General features: G+C 43.0%; 1 protein-coding gene across 1 annotated transcript in view; it reads right to left on the bottom strand.

Annotated features, from left to right (window-relative positions):
• Positions 1–20,122, bottom strand: part of ptpn20 (protein tyrosine phosphatase non-receptor type 20) — a gene marked incomplete at both ends in the record, with an annotated part of 317,069 nt that overhangs the window by 165,895 nt on the left and 131,052 nt on the right. The window contains 3 exons of the mRNA XM_084321867.1: positions 4,306–4,407; positions 17,285–17,490; positions 18,592–18,708. Coding sequence (XP_084177993.1) covers positions 4,306–4,407; positions 17,285–17,490; positions 18,592–18,708 — 425 coding nt within the window. The remainder of the gene's footprint in view (positions 1–4,305; positions 4,408–17,284; positions 17,491–18,591; positions 18,709–20,122) is intronic.

Below are 20,122 nucleotides of genomic sequence, written 5' to 3'. Positions count from 1 at the left end.
GATACGACGTTTCAACCCTTCCGGTCTTTTTGAAGAAATTGCATCTTTTTTATACAGGAACTGAATAAATTAGCTATCAGCCCCACCTGGTGATCAGGGGCGGTACCAAGACTTGCATGACATGATTTTGTAACAATTTATCTTTTACATTTGACATTTCTTAGAAAATATTTTTTTGAGAAATATATATATATATTAAACACAGTATTAGACACTATTCATTGCATCTACAGATAGGCAACAGTGTGTAAAGGTCAACATTAGGATCATCCAACATGGAGGTCAACATTAGGATCATCCAACATGGAGGTCAACATTAGGCTCATCCAACATGGAGGTCAACATTAGGATCATCCAACATGGAGGTCAACATTAGGATCATCCAACATGGAGGTCAACATTAGGAATACAGTAGCAGGATCATCCAACATGGCAGGTCAACATTAGGATCATCCAACATGGAGGTCAACATTAGGAATATACAGTAGCAGGATCATCCAACATGGCAGGTCAACATTAGGATCATCCAACATGGAGGTCAACATTAGGATCATCCAACATGGCAGGTCAACATTAGGAATATACAGTAGCAGGATCATCCAACATGGGAGGTTAACAGCTTCTGATCTATTAGGTACAGAGTATCAAGTTCCAAGTATCGTTTCGGTATTGAGTGTTGTAACACTAAACTTGGTAGAAGTGAAAATGTTGTTATTGTGACGACACTCACTACAGCAGGGGTCGCCAATTAGGTTTGCGGGCGGGCCAGATTTTGCCCAAGCCATTGTGTGGCGGGCCAATGATAATGAAAAATGTTTAACCCTGTCAAAATAAACTCATATACATGTTTGCACTGTCTTTTTTCTATTATAAAGTGCCTCTCACACAGTGCATAACACATGAACAGATCAGTCATTTGATTTGAATGCAGGTGCTCCGTGCTCGCATTATAAATCGAATGTATTATTATTATTATTATTATTATTATTATTATTATTATTATTATTATTATTATAACACATCAACAGATCAGTAGGGTGCATTTGATTTGAACCACCACAGCGGGTGTATATACATCGAATGTACAACTCACCATAATGCAGGCAGACCTGGGCTTATTGTTGTTTCTGCTTCGCTCCTCCAAAATCCATGCTAATGTTTGAAATATGTCAAATGTCCACTCGCGTTGAATGCCCACCCATGTCCACCCAACTTGAATACAGTTGCTTGCTTCATTGAGCCCATTCTGCAATCGGTTAATAAAGTTTTCAATCAATCAATCAATCAATACGCCTCGTGTTGCCATGTGAACACGCGAGAGACACCGGTTGCGATAAACCCGTATTTTAAATATGACTCCTCGTTTTGTTTGTGTCTTGGAAGTCGTAGTTTCCTCTTCTGGCTCCTGAGTTGGTATTTCCTCTTTGCAAGAAGCTACCTAAAGATGTTTGTTTTGTTTTGTTTTGACTAAATTTAACTAACGTGGTTTAGTTGAATTAAATTAGCTGACGCACGCCCTGGGGGTTCACTGCACCGGAAAAGAGAAACTATAAGAATTTCCCATTGGTTCTCCGAGTCCACGTGATCATTTCTAGCATTTCAATTGGCTATAGTGACAGACATAGATAGACATTTACATTTCACCTGCTGCTAGGCCTGCTAGCTAATGTAAAAACATCGAAATGTCACTATCGAAAAACTTAAAGAGGAAAATTGAGAGTGAAAACAGGGTATTTAAAGATGAATGGACAGACAACTATGCGTTCATCTTACCTGGATTCATTCATGCAAATCCCACCTGTCTGATCTGCAATGAAGGTGTGTCTGTTATCAAAGAATACAATATTAGACGGCACCACGATACAAAACATGCCAACTTTAAAATGTTCTTCCCACCAAAGACAGAGGCACGAAAGCGCAAAATTGAAGCGCTGAAAGCTGGATATGCACACAGCAACAGGATCCTGGTGCGAGGCCTCACAGACCAACAAAAAGTGACAAGTGCGTCTCTAAAGGCATCGTGGCTGCTCGCAAAGCACAACAAGCCATTCACAGACGCAGAGGTTTTCAAGGAGATGATGGTGACTGTTTTGGAGGAACTTGCCACTGACAAATCAATGGATGGAATAATTGCGTCAGTGAAACAGCTGCCCCTCTCTGCAGGGTCCGCTTCCCGCCGCATAGAAGCACTGTCAGACGCGGTGCAGGGTACAATTATTGAGTGTATTGGTCAAGCCAATAACTTTTCCTTAGCCATTGATGAGAGCACTGACTGCACAGATGTAGCCCAGTTGTGCGTGTATGTGAGATATTTTGATGGAAAGGATTTCAAGGAAGAGCTGCTGTCTCTAATCCCATTAGAAGGGCACACCACTGGAGATATTCTGTTTTCTAAACTGGAAGAGTTGTTTAGGCTGCATTCACTGTCATTTGAGAAGGTTAACCTAATCGTGACAGACGGGGCTCCTGCTATGGTGGGAAAGCACAGAGGTCTAGTTAGCAGGTTGAAGGAACTCGCCCCCCAAATGCATGGGCTGCACTGCCTCATCCACCAAAGTGTCCTTTGTGCCAGGCTCAGTGGCGAGCTAAAGGGCGTTATGGATAAAGTGATGCAAGTCATTAATTTTGTCAGAAGTACGTCAAGCACCCAGCATCGGCTTTTCCGACAACTTGTGGCTGAGTCAGAAGATGCCACCCACGGTGACCTGCTGCTACACAATGACGTGCGCTGGTTGAGCAAAGGCAAGGCATTGGACCGCTTCTGTGCGCTACTGGATGAGGTCAAGGCGTTCCTTGCATTGAGCAAGAGCAAGGCAGCAGCTGACCACCTTGCCTTCCTGGGAGACATAAAGTTCATATCCAATGTAGCATTTTTATCTGATATATTTGGCCACATAAATCAGCTTAACCTTCAGCTACAGGGGAGAGATAAAACCATCGTGGACATGGTTGAAAAGCTCGAATCGTTCACGAGGAAGCTGGAGATGTTTGAGACAGACATATCCACTGGTGGCAGGCTCCTACATTTCACCACACTAAAAAAGGCATCGGGACAAGTGACGGAGATGATGGTTGACTTCATCAAGCAGCTACGAGCCAACTTCACCTCTAGGTTTGATGACTACTCTATCCCAAAAGAAATCATTGCCTTTGTACGTGACCCTCTCACAGTCAAACCTGGTGGACACTTCTCCTCCCTGGCGAAAGGAATGATCCCCTTGTTAGATGAGGCTGCACTGGAAATGGAGCTAATGGACTTCCAGACAACCTCCCTTGTCAGCGATGCGTTGCGGAGTGCAGAGTCTGTGAGTGCCTTTTGGATAGCATGCTCAGAAGAGTACAGTAACATCAAGAGACTCGCATTGTATGTGCTCACAATGTTTCCTTCCACCTATGTATGCGAGTCGTCCTTTTCATCAATGAATGCGATAAAGACATCTCAGAGGAACCGACTGACGCATAAAAGCCTTGAGAACTGCCTGCGGATTAAAGTGACGTCCATATCACCAGATATCCAGCGAATAGTGACCGACGGGAGATGCCACTTTTCACACTAAACTAAAGTGAATACTAAGCCTGCTATTGCCAAATTGTTTAAAGTTTAATTGCATTGTTTTTGCAATGTTTTTAATTGCATTACTGTTTAATGCCAAATTGTATTTTTCAATTAGTTAACGAATGTCTCGTAATTTCAGGAGCTTCTTCAAGCACTCTTTTTGTTTAAAATTTATTGCATTGTTTTTGCATTGTTTTTAATTGCATTACTGTTTAATGCCAAATTGTATTTTTCATTTAATTCAAATACCTATAGCGCCGTCATTTCAGGAGCTTCTTCAAGCACTTTTTCTTTAAAGTTAATTGCATTGTTTTTGCATTGTTTTTTATTGCATTACTGTTCACATGCATGTGTGGTGCCGTCAGTCATGACTCGAGTAAAGATAAAGCTTGAATGATTTACTGAACCGTGTTTTTATTTCATGGACTCGCGTTTCCAATTTCAGCACCAGCGCTGTCCACCTCACTTTGAGCAAGCCTATATACACGGTACATTGCACTCACCTGTTATTCACTCTCAACATGGATAAAACATAAAGTATGCATATAATAAAAAGAATATATATATATATATATATCAAATATAATATTAATATAATATAATATAAATATAATAATAATTAAAAAAATGATTAAAATAAAATAAATATCATATTCTCAAAATAAACTGACGGGCCAGAAATTATTGCTGGCGGGCCAATTTCGGCCCGCGGGCCGCCTATTGCCGATCCCTGCACTACAGGCACTCACAGCCACACTGATCCCAAGGCTACCACTGGTCTTCTTCAGTTCCACCACAAGCTGCTCTCCTGTTTTCAGACTGCAGATAGAGGGAGACCTGGAGCGCACGTCCTGAGAGAGAGAGAGAGAGAGAGAGAGAGAGAGAGAGAGAGAGAGAGAGAGAGAGAGAGAGAGAGGGGGGGGGAAGAGAGAGAGAGGGGGGGAGAGAGAGAGAGAGAGATAGAGAGAGAGAGAGAGAGAGAGAGAGAGAGAGAGAGAGAGAGAGAGAGAGAGAGAGAGAGAGAGAGAGAGAGAGAGAGAGAGAGAGAGAGAGAGAGAGAGAGTTCAGTCATGCTGAAGATGAGCTCCTGATTGAATATTTAACTTTTGAACCCTTGTGCCTCCCTGGTCCCGATTCTGTCTTTCTTGATTTGTGTGTGTGTGTGTGTGTGTGTGTGTGTGTGTGTGTGTGTGTGTGTGTGTGTGTGTGTGTGTGTGTGTGTGTGTGTGTGTGTGTGTGTGTGTGTGTGTGTGTGTGTGAGCACAGCGGTGTCTGTGTTGATTATTTCATGAAATTGGGACCATATCTTCATTTTACATATATTTTCATTATGTCAAAAGATTATGATTTGAAACGCTGCGAGTTTCATCCCATCCACTTCCATGTTAAAACGCATTTTTTAATCTGCACTCATTCGTTCAATTCTAGATAGAATTATCAAATGCATTATTTTTTCACAATGTTATGGATCAAGCTTTGGTGCTCTGATGCTGTTAACGAATCTCAACACACGGTGGCGCAATTGTTCTATGGCCCACTTTGCCGGCTACTAAGCCAGCAGGAGGCGGAGACTATGCTGCTATGCTGGCTTCAGAGCTCCGCAGACTGCTGCCGTGGGGGGGGGGGGGGGGGGGGGAGGGGTGCGAGAGAGAGATCAGCCCGCAACAACAACAATTACACTCCTCCTCCGCTCCTATCCCCTATCGCGTGTCACACGCTGAATCACGAGCCCCCCAGCCCGGCCCCGGCTCTACGCTGAGCTCCCTGTAGAGCTCCCTATATGCGGAAGTGCGCTGGTGGTCAAGCTGACAGCGCGCTGTCTTCAGAATCTACCGGGAGATCGAGTAGTGGTCGCCCACGGAGATATAATAATAATAATCAGTGCTTACTAACGTTAGCGTCTCCGCTATTTCTGACCGAATTAGTAAATTTTTTTTTTATAAGGGCAGTTTCTTATTCACAGGAACTTTGTGCAGTTTTCACATGCTGCAATATGGGGTCTAAAACATATAGAGATATGATAAATATGCGCTTTTCTGCTTTTTTTCCCATAAAAACTGACTTACTATCAAACAAACACGAATATAAGTGGTTAAAATTCGGAACTATTTGTAATCTGTCATCGATATATTGAGGTTAGGCTCTTAATGTTAATCATGGGAATTTTTTTTTTTTTTAAATAGTAAACAGTTAAAATTATATGACTTTGAACTTGATCCATATATATATATGTAGCTGGGAACCCTCAGTGTAGGTCTATTTACCAAACTTTGACTTGCTAAGTAAAGCTAGCTAACACTACTGGCTAACTAGCCAACTAGCTAGCTCCAACCTACACAGGCTGCGTCCCACACCAGCCTCCAACCTAAAGAAAACAATAACACACTGAAAAGACAGAAGCAATTTTTTTATATATCAAACCAGGTAGGAACTATAACTGTAAGCTCTAAAGCTGAAATAAATGTACTTTATATTATTAGCTGCTAGCAAAAAAAATATATCTTTTTATTAGCTAGAAGACTGTTTCTATAGAATATTTAGTTAGGAAACCTCAGGATAGGTTTACATATCCACCATAAAGAAGACTACTATATCTGTATATAGATAATATTTAGCTGGAAAACCTCAGTGTGGGTTTATTTATCAAACTTAGACTTTCTAAATAAAGCTAGCTAACTCTACTGGCTAACTAGCCAACCAGCTAGCTCCAAACGGCACAGGCTTTTTCCTACACTGTGAGCTCCAGCCTCCAACCTAAAGAATAACACTGAAAAGAGCAAACCAGGTTAAATAATAAAAATAAATGTTTTTATTAGAATAAACGTTATATTTAGAATATTTATTTAGGAGACCTCAATGTAGGTTTATTTATCCACCCTCATAAAGAAGACTATTTGTATATAGATAATTAGATATATTTAGTTGGGAAACCAACTAGCTAACTCCAAACTACACAGGCTTTCCCTACACTGAGCCCCAGCCTCCACTTAAAAAAAAATATATATATAATACAGTGAAAAGAACAAAGCTATTTTCTAAAGAATAATATTTGTATTAGTTAAACATCCCAGCTTTGTTTATCCAGTTGCCATAGCAACATGGACACTGAGACAGCAGCACTGGCAGCAGCAGGCACTCTTTCCTTCCCTGTTTCTTTTAGTATCCAGAAGAGATCAAATCAGAGAACGGGAGAATACAGTTCAGACATAGAGTACAACGAGAATGCCCAGAGACTTTATATGCTGACCGCTCTAAAAACACTGGTGTTGTTACCAACTTTCTCTTCTACACTGAACATGTCACTGCATGGCATACAGCCATATCAAAGCACTACAGCTTCATATCCAAGAGAGGGATCTGCAAGGGGAGACAACTTCAGATCGTTGAGGATGGAGACAAGGACCAAAATGGTACGATCATGGTGCAAGGTAACGAAGCTGCCCTTGGCTCCTTTGGACAGGACTTCCCCACTCTGGAGAAGGTGGCAGCATCTAGAAAGGACACAGGAAGCATTCTGAGCTCTCCCATCACCACAGGCACCCGACAACAGACAGCCAGGCCCACAGCACTGTCCAAATATCCCCTATTCCTGGTCATAACAACCAGCACCCAGACCACCACACCGTCAGCCTCCTGAGAGACAGACTGGCTCTACTAGAGGTGGAGCTCACTGAGCTGAGAGAACAGCAGCTCTCCACCAGCCCCACACCACACCCTGACCTCCAGGAACAGTGTAAGCACCAGCTGGAGTCTGCTACACAAGAGCTGAGGGAACAGATCTCCAGCCTGCAGAAGGACAACCGGGCCCTCACCACAGAACTTAGGAAAACAAAGGACATCATGAGGCGGGAAATAATGCAGGTGAGAAACGAGATGTCAAAGGAAATATCAGCCATCATGGTGAAGCTGATGTCTACCAGTACAGAACAACCACAACCCCTCACCCCTCCCAACCCTCCCACCACTGAGCCCCCACCACCCAGCGAGGATGCAGCAGAGAGAGGCATTCAAGCCCCCCGTGCCCCCTCCTCCCCCAACCCACCCACCACCGAGCCCCCACCACCCAGCGAGGATGCAGCCGAGAAAGGCCTTCAAGCCTCCCGTGCCCCCTCCTCCCCCAACCCACCCACCACCGAGCCCCCACCACCCAGCGAGGATGCAGCCGAGAAAGGCCTTCAAGCCCCCCGTGCCCTCCTCCCCCAACCCACCCACCACGAGCCCCCACCACCCAGCGAGGATGCAGCCGAGAGAGGCCTTCAAGCCCCCTGTGCCCCCTCCTCCCCCAACCCACCCACCACGAGCCCCCACCACCCAGCGATGATGCAGCAGAGAGAGGCTCTCAAGCCCCCCTTGCCCCCTCCTCCCCCAGCATCTCACACCATCAGCCCACCACCCTGAAAAAGGACACTGAGGTTGCTATCCTTATAGACTCCAATGGCAAGTTCATTCAAGAACAAAAACTTTTCCCCAACACAAGAGTGTCCAAAATCTGGTGCCCCACAACCGAGGCTGCACTCCAAATCCTTTCGTACCCTGAGTTTGGCACACCAGGCCATATTCTCATCCACACTGGCACCAACAACCTGCGGGAGGAACAGGAAAAGGTTGGTAGTCTGGTCACCAGAGTAGCAGAGAAAGCAGCTGTGACCTTCCCAGACTCACGCATCACCATCTCCACCTTGCTACCCCGCAGAGACTTTCACCCCAAGACCATCAATGGGTGAACGCTGACATCACCAGAGGATGTGCCTCACTCCCTAATGTACACGTTGCACATCATCCATCTATAACTCCTGAGCACCTGTACGACCACTCCCACATAAGAAAGCAGGCAGTGGGCATGTTTACCAAAACACTAAAGGATGTGGCACTGGGCCGTCAAAGCCTCCATCTCACACCAGCCAAAGGACCCCTACTACGCCTCAGACCCCATCAGAAGCCAAAGACCTCCCAGGAACCCCTACTACGCCTCAGACCCCATCAGGAGCCAAAGACCTCCCACGGACCCCCACTACGCCTCAGACCCCACCAGGAGCCAAAGACCTCCCAGGGACCCCCACTACGCCTCAGACCCCACCAGGAGCCAAAGACCTCCCAGACATCCATCCAGACCCAGCGCACCCCGCAGACCCCCCGCTCCAGCACAGCCTCACCATCTCCAGCAGCACAGCCAGACAGGCCCTGGCCCTGGCCCAGGCTATTACCCCTCAACAAACCAGAGACTCTACCAGAACCAAGAGCCTGGCCCTCGGCCCCTGCCCAGCCCACAGCATGCAGAACCACACCAGGCCCCACGCAGCTACGCAGAGGTCCTCCAAGGAAGAGTGAACTCTGAAGGAATGAGTGAGATTAAACAGCTCCTCCAGTACATCTGCACTAAACTGAACTAGTCTCATAATACACACACACACACACACACACACACACACACACACACACACACACACACACCTACAGTTTAGTACAGTGCACACCGGAATACAATATTCCCAAACATTCTCACACAAACATAGATACATTGTCATTATATAATCTTGTGGGGGGCTAGGAGTGGCATAACACATTTTCTCGCAGAAACACCAATAAATAGCCAAGGTTTGGATTCCTGTCAAATTCATTCAGCAGTATCTGTCTGTCTACCTGATCACTACTACTATTATTCATCATGAGCAACAGAGAATACTCTGTCCTTGAGTACTTGGACCATCTTATGTCTGGTCAAATGCTCATGCTGACGTGGAGGAGCCTGAAATAGAGGAGGTGTCTGAAGGTGAGGATGATGAAGAATATGACCCAGAACATGACGAAGAGACATCCGATGAAGAAGAGGAGGAGCTGGATGATGACGAAGAGCTCTTCATCTCAAAGGATAAGAAGATGTCCTCCATCCCCTATGCCTATGAGACACACGGCAAAGCTCAAGCTGAAAACATCATCAGGATGACCCCTGGGCCCACACACTTTGCAATGTCTCGTGTCCAGGACATCAAGTCAGCATTTGAGCTCTTCATTCCAGAGTCAATTCAGAAGATTCTCATTGACATGATCAACATGGAGGGGAGACGGGTGTTTGAAGATAGACAAGACCGACCTGGATGCCTACTTGGGACTGCTGCTCCTGGCTGGAGTTTACAGGTCAGTGGTACATTGCAATGTTTCAGAAATGTTTGAGCGGGTGCTGTAAGTAGGGATGGGTACCTTTCACATTTGAACCGATACTGGTACCCAACGGTACCTTTTTTCAATACTTTAGTCTCAAAAATTTGTATCTATCTACCTCAGTTGTAAAAAAAAAATCCAAACTTAATATTTAATAAATAAATAATGTATTATTATTACTTTGTTATTATTTACATCTTATTGATGTAAAGCACTTTGAACTGCAATCCCCTGTATGAAAGGTGCTATACAAATAGTTATTATTATTTATTTAGAACAACATATATATACACAGTCACACCAAAATAATAATAATAATAAATAAATAAATAAATAATCAAATTAAATGTTATGTTTATTTAAAAAAATATGTTTTACAAATGAACTAAAAAGGTACACATCTATATATTTAAATACAAAATAAATACAGGTATTGTATTTTACAAAATAACAAGTATAAAACAAGGGTAAACAAACCACTCTAGCAGCAATGAACTATTCTGCTGATCAAAAAATTGTCAAATACACATCTATATATTTAAATAACAAAAAAATAAAAGTCTTTTACAACTGATTAAACAAACAAACAATCTAGCAGCAATGAACTACTCTGCTGCTGATTGAGTATTCTAGCAGTTATTTTCGCTCCACACTCACTGTGTCCCCCGCTTTGGAGTAGACCCGCTCTGCGGTGTGTTTTGGTCTTACATAAGAGCCTAATTTGTGGCTTGTTTACCAACGTCACATCCGCTACTCTTCTGTCTACTCTTAGCCTAGGGAGCTAACGTTATGTCCGACGGTTAGCTAACGTTAGCTTAATAACGTTAAATGGGTTACAAATATGTGAAACTATGGAAGGAGTAAGACGACCGCTAAAAAGAAAACCCACCACGGCAGCGCGAGCACATAACAAAAGAAAGTTTTGAGAGGAGTGGAAGTTTGGAGATAGTAGTGTTTCAAGAGCAGAGGTGGAAACTGAGCTACACTTTCTAACAACCTGCCCACTATACCAAGATATCAGAGACATACACTCCCCATGAATTGCAAACACCCAAAGAGAGTTTGAAAACATGTATTGTGCCGTTGACATTAACACAATCTGCGCCGGAAACGAGTTAACTCGTTATTGCCCGCCATGCGTTCAGCGCCAGAAACGAGTTTACTAGTTTTTGGGATAGTTATTTCGTTTATTCGCTATATCTATTCATAATTCATAGCTGCACCCTCTGGTATAGCCTTCAGACCCTGTCTGAGCTGGCAGACGGTCAACACCGTCCTCTACTGCCAGGCGGAGCTATTGCATCTCATTGAAAATGGGCTGGAGTGTTTTAAGAGCCGATCTGAGCCGGGCGGGCGGTGTTTAAATACTCAGGCGAGTCAGTTCTATACAACGATGGCATCGAACAGTAACTCCGCCCGCCCGTCATTGTGAAACGGTCGGTAGTGTGGTACGGACCTCCACAAGCATTATTTGGAATTGCGATCAGATATTTGGATTATCTCTTTTGCATTAGATCAGATACAAGGTAAGAACATTATATATAATCTGACATTTATTTCTACCGCGATCACAGCTATCTGTGTGGACCGTGGGGGGGCGAGCGCCCCGCTACGACGATCATTTCATGTATGCACGAGGAGACATAATAATGATAATCTAGCGTTGATTTCAGGATGATTAGATAATCAGCCGAAAAATTATAACGTGATGACTGGATTACAGTAAAATGCCTTTTTCTCGTCTTTTTCCTCGAATTACTGAAAAGCACCCAAACCATACTCTATACAAAACGGTATAAAACGGAAATGTACGGATGAAAAAACAATCTGTCTCGGGCATGTTGACTGGAAGCAACTCACTGAGACTCGACGGCGTTATTAGACCCATAGATATAATATAAGATATATTTTAAGCACTCGCAAATGTCACAGTCTAAAACTATATCCATTGAATAAAGACCTGGCGATGAAGGGGGATCAGCGCCCCCTGCTGCTGGCGGTCAATGTGTTAATGTGCGGTTTCGTTTTGTGGTAAACAAAACGTGATGTCATCGGACTTTTAATAATTTTTTTGCATTACCAAAAATTGCCACCGTTGGATCTCACGTGAATCGATACTCGGTAGTACCGACGTGTTTCGGTAGGTAGCTTTAAAAGTACCGAATTCGGTACCCATCCCTAGCTGTAACGCTATTGTCGATTTGCAACCAGTTGGAACATGTGGTATCATTGAATGTGGCATTCTCCCAAATAATGATATAGTAGTACATTTAATTTGTATTGCCCTTTACATTTCAAACAAATCTCAGAGTGCATACAGTATAACCACTGTGTTGCTGCTGTGACAAACTGCAGTCATGTGTGAACTGATTCGGGTTGTTTTATCCCTCAGGTCCAATCATGAGGCTACTGCAAGCCTCTGGGATGCTGACACAGGCCGGAGCATCTTTCGGGCGACCATGTCACTCCAAACATTCCATGTGATGTCAAGAGTCATCCGATTTGACAACCGGAAAACACGAGTTGTTCGCCATGCTGCCGACCAACTTGCTCCCATCAGAGAGCTCTGGGAGAAGTGGGTGGAGTGTTTGTCGGGTATGTACCACCTTGACAAAGTCACAGGCACCTACACATGCCAAGGGAGGACCGCCCGGTGGCCAATAGCTGTGTTTTACAACATCTTGGCTGTCTCGGCATACAATGCCTTTGTGGTGTGGATGGCCATCAACCCTGGATGGAACGCCCGAAAAACCTTCAAGAGAAGGCTCTTCTTGGAGGAGCTGGGGAGAGCTCTGGTCACTCCCCACATTGAACGGAGACAGCGGATTCCCAGAACGCCTGCTTCTGCCAATCTGGTGAGAGAGATCCAGGCTCAAAGCTCACCAGTCGCCCCCCCACACCAACAGGCCCCAGACCAGCCGCCCCCACACCAACACGCCCCAGACCAGTCGCCCCCACACCAACAGGCCCCAGACCAGCTGCATCCACACCAACAGGCCCCAGACCAGCCGCCCCCACACCAACAGGCCCCAGACCAGTCGCCCCCACACCAACACGCCCCAGACCAGTCGCCCCCACACCAACAGGCCCCCACACCAACAGGCCCCAGACCACTCGCCCCCACACCAACAGGCCCCAGACCACTCGCCCCCACACCAACAGGCCCCAGACCACTCGCCCCCACACCAACAGGCCCCAGACCACTCGCCCCCACACCAACAGGCCACAGACCACTCGCCCCCACACCAACCGGCCCCAGACCACTCGCCCCCACACCAACAGGCCCCCACACCAACAGGCCCCAGACCAGTCGCCCCCACACCAACACGCCCCAGACCAGCTGCACCCACACCAACAGACCCCAGACCAGCTGCATCCACACCAACACGCCCCAGACCAGCTGCACCCACACCAACAGACCCCAGACCAGCTGCATCCACACCAACACGCCCCAGACCAGCAGGCTTCATGCCAGCAGGCCCTCCACCACCAGGGCGTGCCAAAGACGGTAGGAAACGAAAGCGGTGCCATTCCTGTCCCTCCACCAAGTACAGAAAAACCAACACTACTTGTGACAAGTGTAAGAAATACATCTGTGTTGAGCATACAGTCAAATACTGTGATTCATGCATCTGAACACTCTTTCTCACACACACACACTGGAGAATTATCCAGCGCCCTTCCTACAGAGAAATTATTATCATTGTTATTATCATAGAGACACAAGTATTATTTATCATCTGGTGCCACCTGGTGGGCGTTTACTGCAGATTGTGGGACGCCAGGAGGCTGATATATGAACAGGTGAGGCTGATTCAGCGTCTGTGTGACGCGCTATTTAAATGACACTCTTGACCATAGGCTGTAAGGTGAAAAGCCCTGTGGGCGAACTGACTGGCCAACGGTACGTTGCATTGTATACACCGTTTATATTCACAATTATCCTTTCATATATCTATCTAATTGCTAATGAATGCCGTTTTATTTCCTTTCCTTTGTATAGGTAAATAATCTATCGACTACTGAATCGACTCTGTATCGTCTATCGACGACTAACTATCGACTACTGCAGGGGTGGCCAACCCGCGGCTCGCGAGCCGCATGCGGCTCTTTGCCCGTCAATGTGCGGCTCTTCCATCCATAAAAAAAAATAAAAAAAAATAAAAAAAAAATATTTTTTTAAATTATTTTTTTACTTTTTTTTTTTTTTTTTACTTTTTTTTTTTTATGTCACTCATTCCATAAGGGCGTAGAATAAACATTTACAATTTTTTTTTAAATGGTCCATTTGCATGTTCTTGGTATCTGAATCTAGGGACATATATGGATCAGTGTCAGAAATAGTGTCTGTTACTAGGCTTGAGTAAATTGTAATGAACCAAAGGAGAATATCAATTATATTTAAAAAAAAAAATCTTTGACTGTAAATAACACCATGCTAAAATTGACCAGACCTGAAAAATCTAAGCAAATGAATAAAGGGAAGATGATTAAACAGAAGGTTTTGTAGATACAGTACTGAATTCTGCCATCTTTTTTATAATGTAAATTTCTCCACCATTTTTCATCATATTGCAACACCATTTTTTGCAAGACGTTCACAGAAAGGTAGAGAAACTAACTGCGTTCTGTTTTATGGCAATAACGTTCAGGTTTGTGGGAGATAATCCCAAAAAATAAGAGAAATTAAAAAGTAAATCCAGAAGTCAGATGATTGACAGGGGCTGGTGTGAGCTGGGTAGGGTAGTTTTTCGAAATTTGAAAGCCCTGAGTCTCTTCCTTCAAAAGACTACACTCACTTTTGGCTGTGCCACTTCCTCCTGTCAATATGCGCCGGTTTCCGACTCAATGCCCTGATATTTCTATAATCTTATATTTCACTAATAACAGTTAAAATAATTGGTAAACAAACATAATGCTGAAAATATACACTTTTACTGTATATCTCGGGCTTAAGAGGTTAACCCTGTGAGGCCCAAATTAAAAAGAAATTAGCAACTTCAGAGGCCAGAGGGTGGGACATATAAACACATTTACTATCAAATAGCATTGTGAGGCTGAACAACAGGACCAATTGACTATACATGTGCTTAAAGGGGAACTATCTTATAAATGGCTTTTTTCAGTGTTTACCATTGTTTCTTAGCTATGTGAACTTATATTAATAGGATATATGTCTCTAATTCTCATATTGGCGAATTCTTCCAATTCTCCTCTCACAATATTCACCCTCACTGAACTGAGTCATCTGAAAATGTGCATATCTGTGATGTCAGAGATTTCTCAGCTGCATAATAATGTGGCAGTTGATGTGGCAGTTGGCACCAGGCCACACAGTGGTTGGAGCCCAGCCTCAAAACGGCTTAAGATCTTGAGGTAGAAAAATGCGGTTTTTAGTACTTGATTAGAAATACAAAACAATGCATTTTTTTTGAAAAAAACCTAGGTGTTCCATAGACTCACAGGAATTGTGTAAAAGTGCCCAAATAGTGAAAGAAATAGTAAAATAGTTCCCCTTTAACATTTTTTAAATAAACATTATTTTTTTAAATGGCTAAAAGTGATTTTGTAATTTTGCAACCGTGGGTCTCACAGGGTACTTTTAACCCTGTGAGGCCCAAATAAAAAAGACATTAGCAACTTCAAAGGCCAGAGGGTGAGACCTATAAACACATGAAGGGTGCCGTGACTGAAAAAAAAGGTTGAGAAACGCTGGTATATGGTGTGGCTCTTTGTGGTACCACAGTCATTTTTTTGTGGCTCTTAGTCTCTGACTGGTTGGCCACCCCTGGACTACTGAATCGACTCTGTATCGTCTATCGACGACTAACTATCGACTACTGAATCGACTCTGTATCGTCTATCGACGACTAACTACTGACAACTACCGACAGTTGCTAAATGCTACTGACCGATGCTAAACGCTGACAGTTACTAACTGTAACCTGACTATCAACAAACTGTTATCTGTGTCGACTCTGCTGGACATTACCAAATGCCATATCGACCTCTATACTGACATTATCCACTAACGTCTGAATGTACGCTGCTGGCTAACTGCTAACAAGTACTACTATCTACAGACTTTTGCTACTACTAAGCTGCTACTAACTACCAGCTACCAGCTAACTGATTGCTTAATTGACTACCTGGTGATGATAGCAATTCAGTTATCCAAATAACGGAATGTTTGGACATGGAGTCCCAATAGATGAACATTCTTGCAAAGTCCGAATTGTTTCTTTTGGTTCAATTTATCAGTCGTTCGCCTACACCCTTCCAATGGGGACATTTAGTTGACTCATTGACTGAGACCGCTAGATAATTGGACACACACACACACACACACACACACACACACACACACACACACACACACACACACACACACACACAAAGGGACTCAAAAGAGACATAGATGCACACACACACACGCACACACACAAACACACAAACACACACACACACACACACACACACACACACACACACACACACACACACACACACACACCACAGCATTGTTGTTGTCAGTTATTGTTTGCCCACACAGGGTGAGAAAAAACGAACTGTTCAATGTTCCAATGTCCATGTTTGAAATAAAGTTGTTTTGTTCCTTGATTTATTTCCATAATACAGTTCTAAAACCCACAAAGCAGTTTACTCAATAAAGTGTCTTCATATTAGCCTGTTATAGTCAGATTGCATAAATATTTACCCATTTTCTTCAATATGGGGAACAGCATGAGTGTTTTGAATTTGATGCAAATTTGCAATGCATGAGGGTCATCCTTTTGTGTTAAATGGCTGCTTAAACAAAACAAATGGGGATGAATAGTTCAATAGGAGTATTAAAACTTGAAAAATATCAGTTTAAGGTAGATTTAGAACAGATAAAATATATGCGATTAATTTGCGATTGATCACGATTAACTATGGACAATCATGCGATTAATCAGATTAAATATTTTAATAGATTGACAGCCTTATATATAATGAAATGGAAACATCTTACATCACAACAATGGATGGAATGGAATCTTGGAACCTATTCTACACGTTCAAATGGTTGGTTCTGATGGTTCCTGGTTCTGAAGGTTCTTCCTTCTTTTGCTGCATTTAAAAGTATGATCTCCGACCACTGTGTGTCGACTTGTAACCGTCTTAGCAGATTTTGTATTGTTCATTCATTCATTTAATTTATAAATGTATTTGTTGAGTCTATATCTCCAACCTTTGTCATTCAAGTTGTACATGTTAATTGATTGTTATCCTTACTTGTCTAATTGTTATGATTGTATATACTGTGTGATTTTATATGCCTTTTTTTCCTTAACTGTATGTACACTCGACGTGACTGTAAATGAGGGAAACCTCAGTTTCCTTTTGAGTTTAAATAAATGTTTGCAATGAAATATGTATGAAATTGCTCATAAACTATGTCTTGTTTTGTAAGCTCATTGTCACTGTAAATGAGGGTAACTAACATATTATGTGTCTTACGAGTTGAAATAAAGGTTTGAAATGAAATCTCAGATAAGGACGACAGAACCGGCTGCTGGGTCTAACCTGGGCGTCCAGGATTCGGACCACAGGGATGTGGAGCCTCCTGCCGGGCCTGGGCGTGGCCATGTTGGACAGGGCCAGGGCTTCCTCCAGCTCCTCCAAGGCGGGCCGGTACTCGGAGCCGCTCAGGGTGCTCTGAGAGCCGAAGCCCCTCTCCAGCGCCAGGGCCAGAGAGCTCTGCGTCAGGGAGTTACTGTCCTTCAGGGATACTGGTGGAAGAACGACCCGGTCGGATGAAAGATTTAAATACACAATTATAGATAGGAAAACTGTGGGGATTTTACGAGGTGTTACTAGAGTAATATATAGACTTTGTGAAATATGTGTATGTTAAAGGAACACGCCAACTTTTTGGGAAATTAGCTAATTTGCCATCTACCCTGGAGTTAGACAAGCAGATACATACCCTTTTGAGTTGTATTTGGAGTGTATTTCGTGACTGTTGGGAACTAGGCTACTTGGAGGAACCTACTTCCAGTGAATGACGCTAAGCTAGGCTAATGGTGCGAGTGTTCCCAATGCCTAATGCATGCACAGAGAAGAGAAGCAATGTATCTGCTTGTCTAACTCCAGGGTAAATGGCAAATAAGCTAATTTCCCAAAAAGTTGGCATGTTCCCTTAAGGGTTTTATTATGAGATGCTAGCATTATACTGTAAATTAAACTTGACAAAATTAATCACTCAATATATAAAAAAAAAAAATATATATATATAGAGAGATCCACCGATTTTCTATTTATTTCTATTTCTTTAAAAACAACTTAAATTGTGAACAACAAGTCAGCAGGAGGGTTACATCTCTGGCAACTAAGGTATACTACAGCTACTGTATACTCCTAATGTTAAGTGGTATTGTTTGTCAAATAGCGTCAAACTTGTGCATAGTAGTATAGACAAATCAGCATGATAGGTAGTAGTATAAGTATAGTAGCATAGTAGAAAGGTACATAATAGTAAAAAGACAGTGAGAAGGTATTGGTTGAATATTGTTTGATTCACGGTACTTGAAGGTGTGACTTTAGAATACTGTTTTGGAGTCTTAATTTTGTTAAGAATATAGGACAGCCATATATAAGCATTATGCTTCAGTCTGTACCTTTTCAGTCACTGCCTGAATCAAAGATTGTGTACTGTATATTGAATTGTGTGATGACTGAATAAACTACTACTACTACTACTACTACTACTACTACTACTACTACTACTACTACTACTACTACTAAAGGTGTGACTTTTCTCAAGTAACGGATCTGGTTTTGAAATCAAAGTCTCCCGGTGGTGTTTTATAAAGCAACAGACGTCCCCGTACGTTTGGGCTGGGACACGATGAGCTCCACCTCGTCGGGGCTGGTCTGCAGGATGGCAGCGGCGTCTGTGAAGGTCACCCCCTCCAGGCTGATCTTATTCAGAGAGATGAGACGTCCACCTGCAGGGAATCAACCAGTCAGCGCTCGGTATGAGGCGGGTGGCGAACACAAGGCCGTCCGTCACAAACCTTCACTCACGGTGTTGGTGATTAGTCTGAACTGGCTTCACTGAACCTTTTGAGCTTCTGCTTTATACCTCATTTATCCCAGCAGATTCAAAGATTCATTCTTTTCTATATCTTAAGTCAATGACATGCACATATTTCTGCTGATTTTAGCACTTCTCTTGAGCTTTTTTTCTTTTTTATTGTGATATTCAGAGTAAATTATATTGTTTACCCAAGTTTCAGGTTTGTTTATTATTTGTCACAACAAAATACAGAATACTTTATGATTAAATGCTTGTTTCTGTATGAGCCCCTGAGTGTGCTACTGTACATACAGTAAAAAAAAGTAAGTAAAGTAATTACACACCCTGTTTATTTTCTCATAATTTTATATGCAGAGTTAATTAAATAATTTGCACTGTTTATTTTTCTAATATTTCTATATTCAGATCAAATTTGATTGCCTATATTTATGTCTTTCTACTTATACTACCTTATGCATACCGCACCTTACCAGTGGAGGTTTCTCTATGACAACACGTGAAACACAAATTCACTCATAATTCATAATTATTATTAATTTACATATATAAGTGAATTTTTTTTCTTCTTCTTCAAAAAAAAATATATATATATAGAGAGAGATTCACCGATTTTGTGGATTTTGTTTGGCTGCAGTACAAACTGGTGAAACATTCTGCACGGGTTGACCCGGGATTAAATAAATAATAAATAATAGCCAATCAAAATAGGCTATTAACGTCATCTAAGCACGGTCCGTGCATTTAAACTCTTGCCATTGAATGGGGGATTGAATGATTGACAGCCTTGACATCCAATCAGAGAATGTGGCATCTCTGCTGCTCTGCAGCTAGACTGAGGTTGAATGATTGGCAGCCTTGAGATCCAATCAGAGAATGGTTTCTCTTCTGCCGCTCTGCGGCTCTGCAGCTTTGTTTACGAAATCATTTTTATCTCAGTTTAAGAAGCTAACTTGTTGGAGCTAACGTAGCTAAAGGGCTACCACCGCAGCTACCAGGCCCAGGGTGGAGTGTTTTGTTATTGTTCATGAACTTATTGTGCATCGTTTGATGATATATATTTTTTTATCTCAGTTGTTCTAAAACGAAAGCCTGCAGTGCTTAGCCTGGACGCCAGCCGAAGTGTAGTAGTTCTAACTTCACTCGGGAGACAAAAGCCAAACATCAATTTGATGCAACAAGCTGGCTCGCGATGCACTATTGTTTACATTTTCCATGGGATTAATGCACGCGGCTCGAGTCGGACTCATCACATGGAGAAGCTGCACTATTCAACGATAGATGATCGATCGAGATACCGTCTTTATGGGTAAGTCGTGTCTTCT

This window comes from Notolepis coatsorum (genome assembly GCF_963971535.1).
Source record: "Notolepis coatsorum genome assembly, chromosome: 9".
Classification (NCBI taxonomy): Eukaryota; Metazoa; Chordata; class Actinopteri; order Aulopiformes; family Paralepididae; genus Notolepis; species Notolepis coatsorum.
This window is presented reverse-complemented; position numbering and strand designations above follow the sequence as displayed.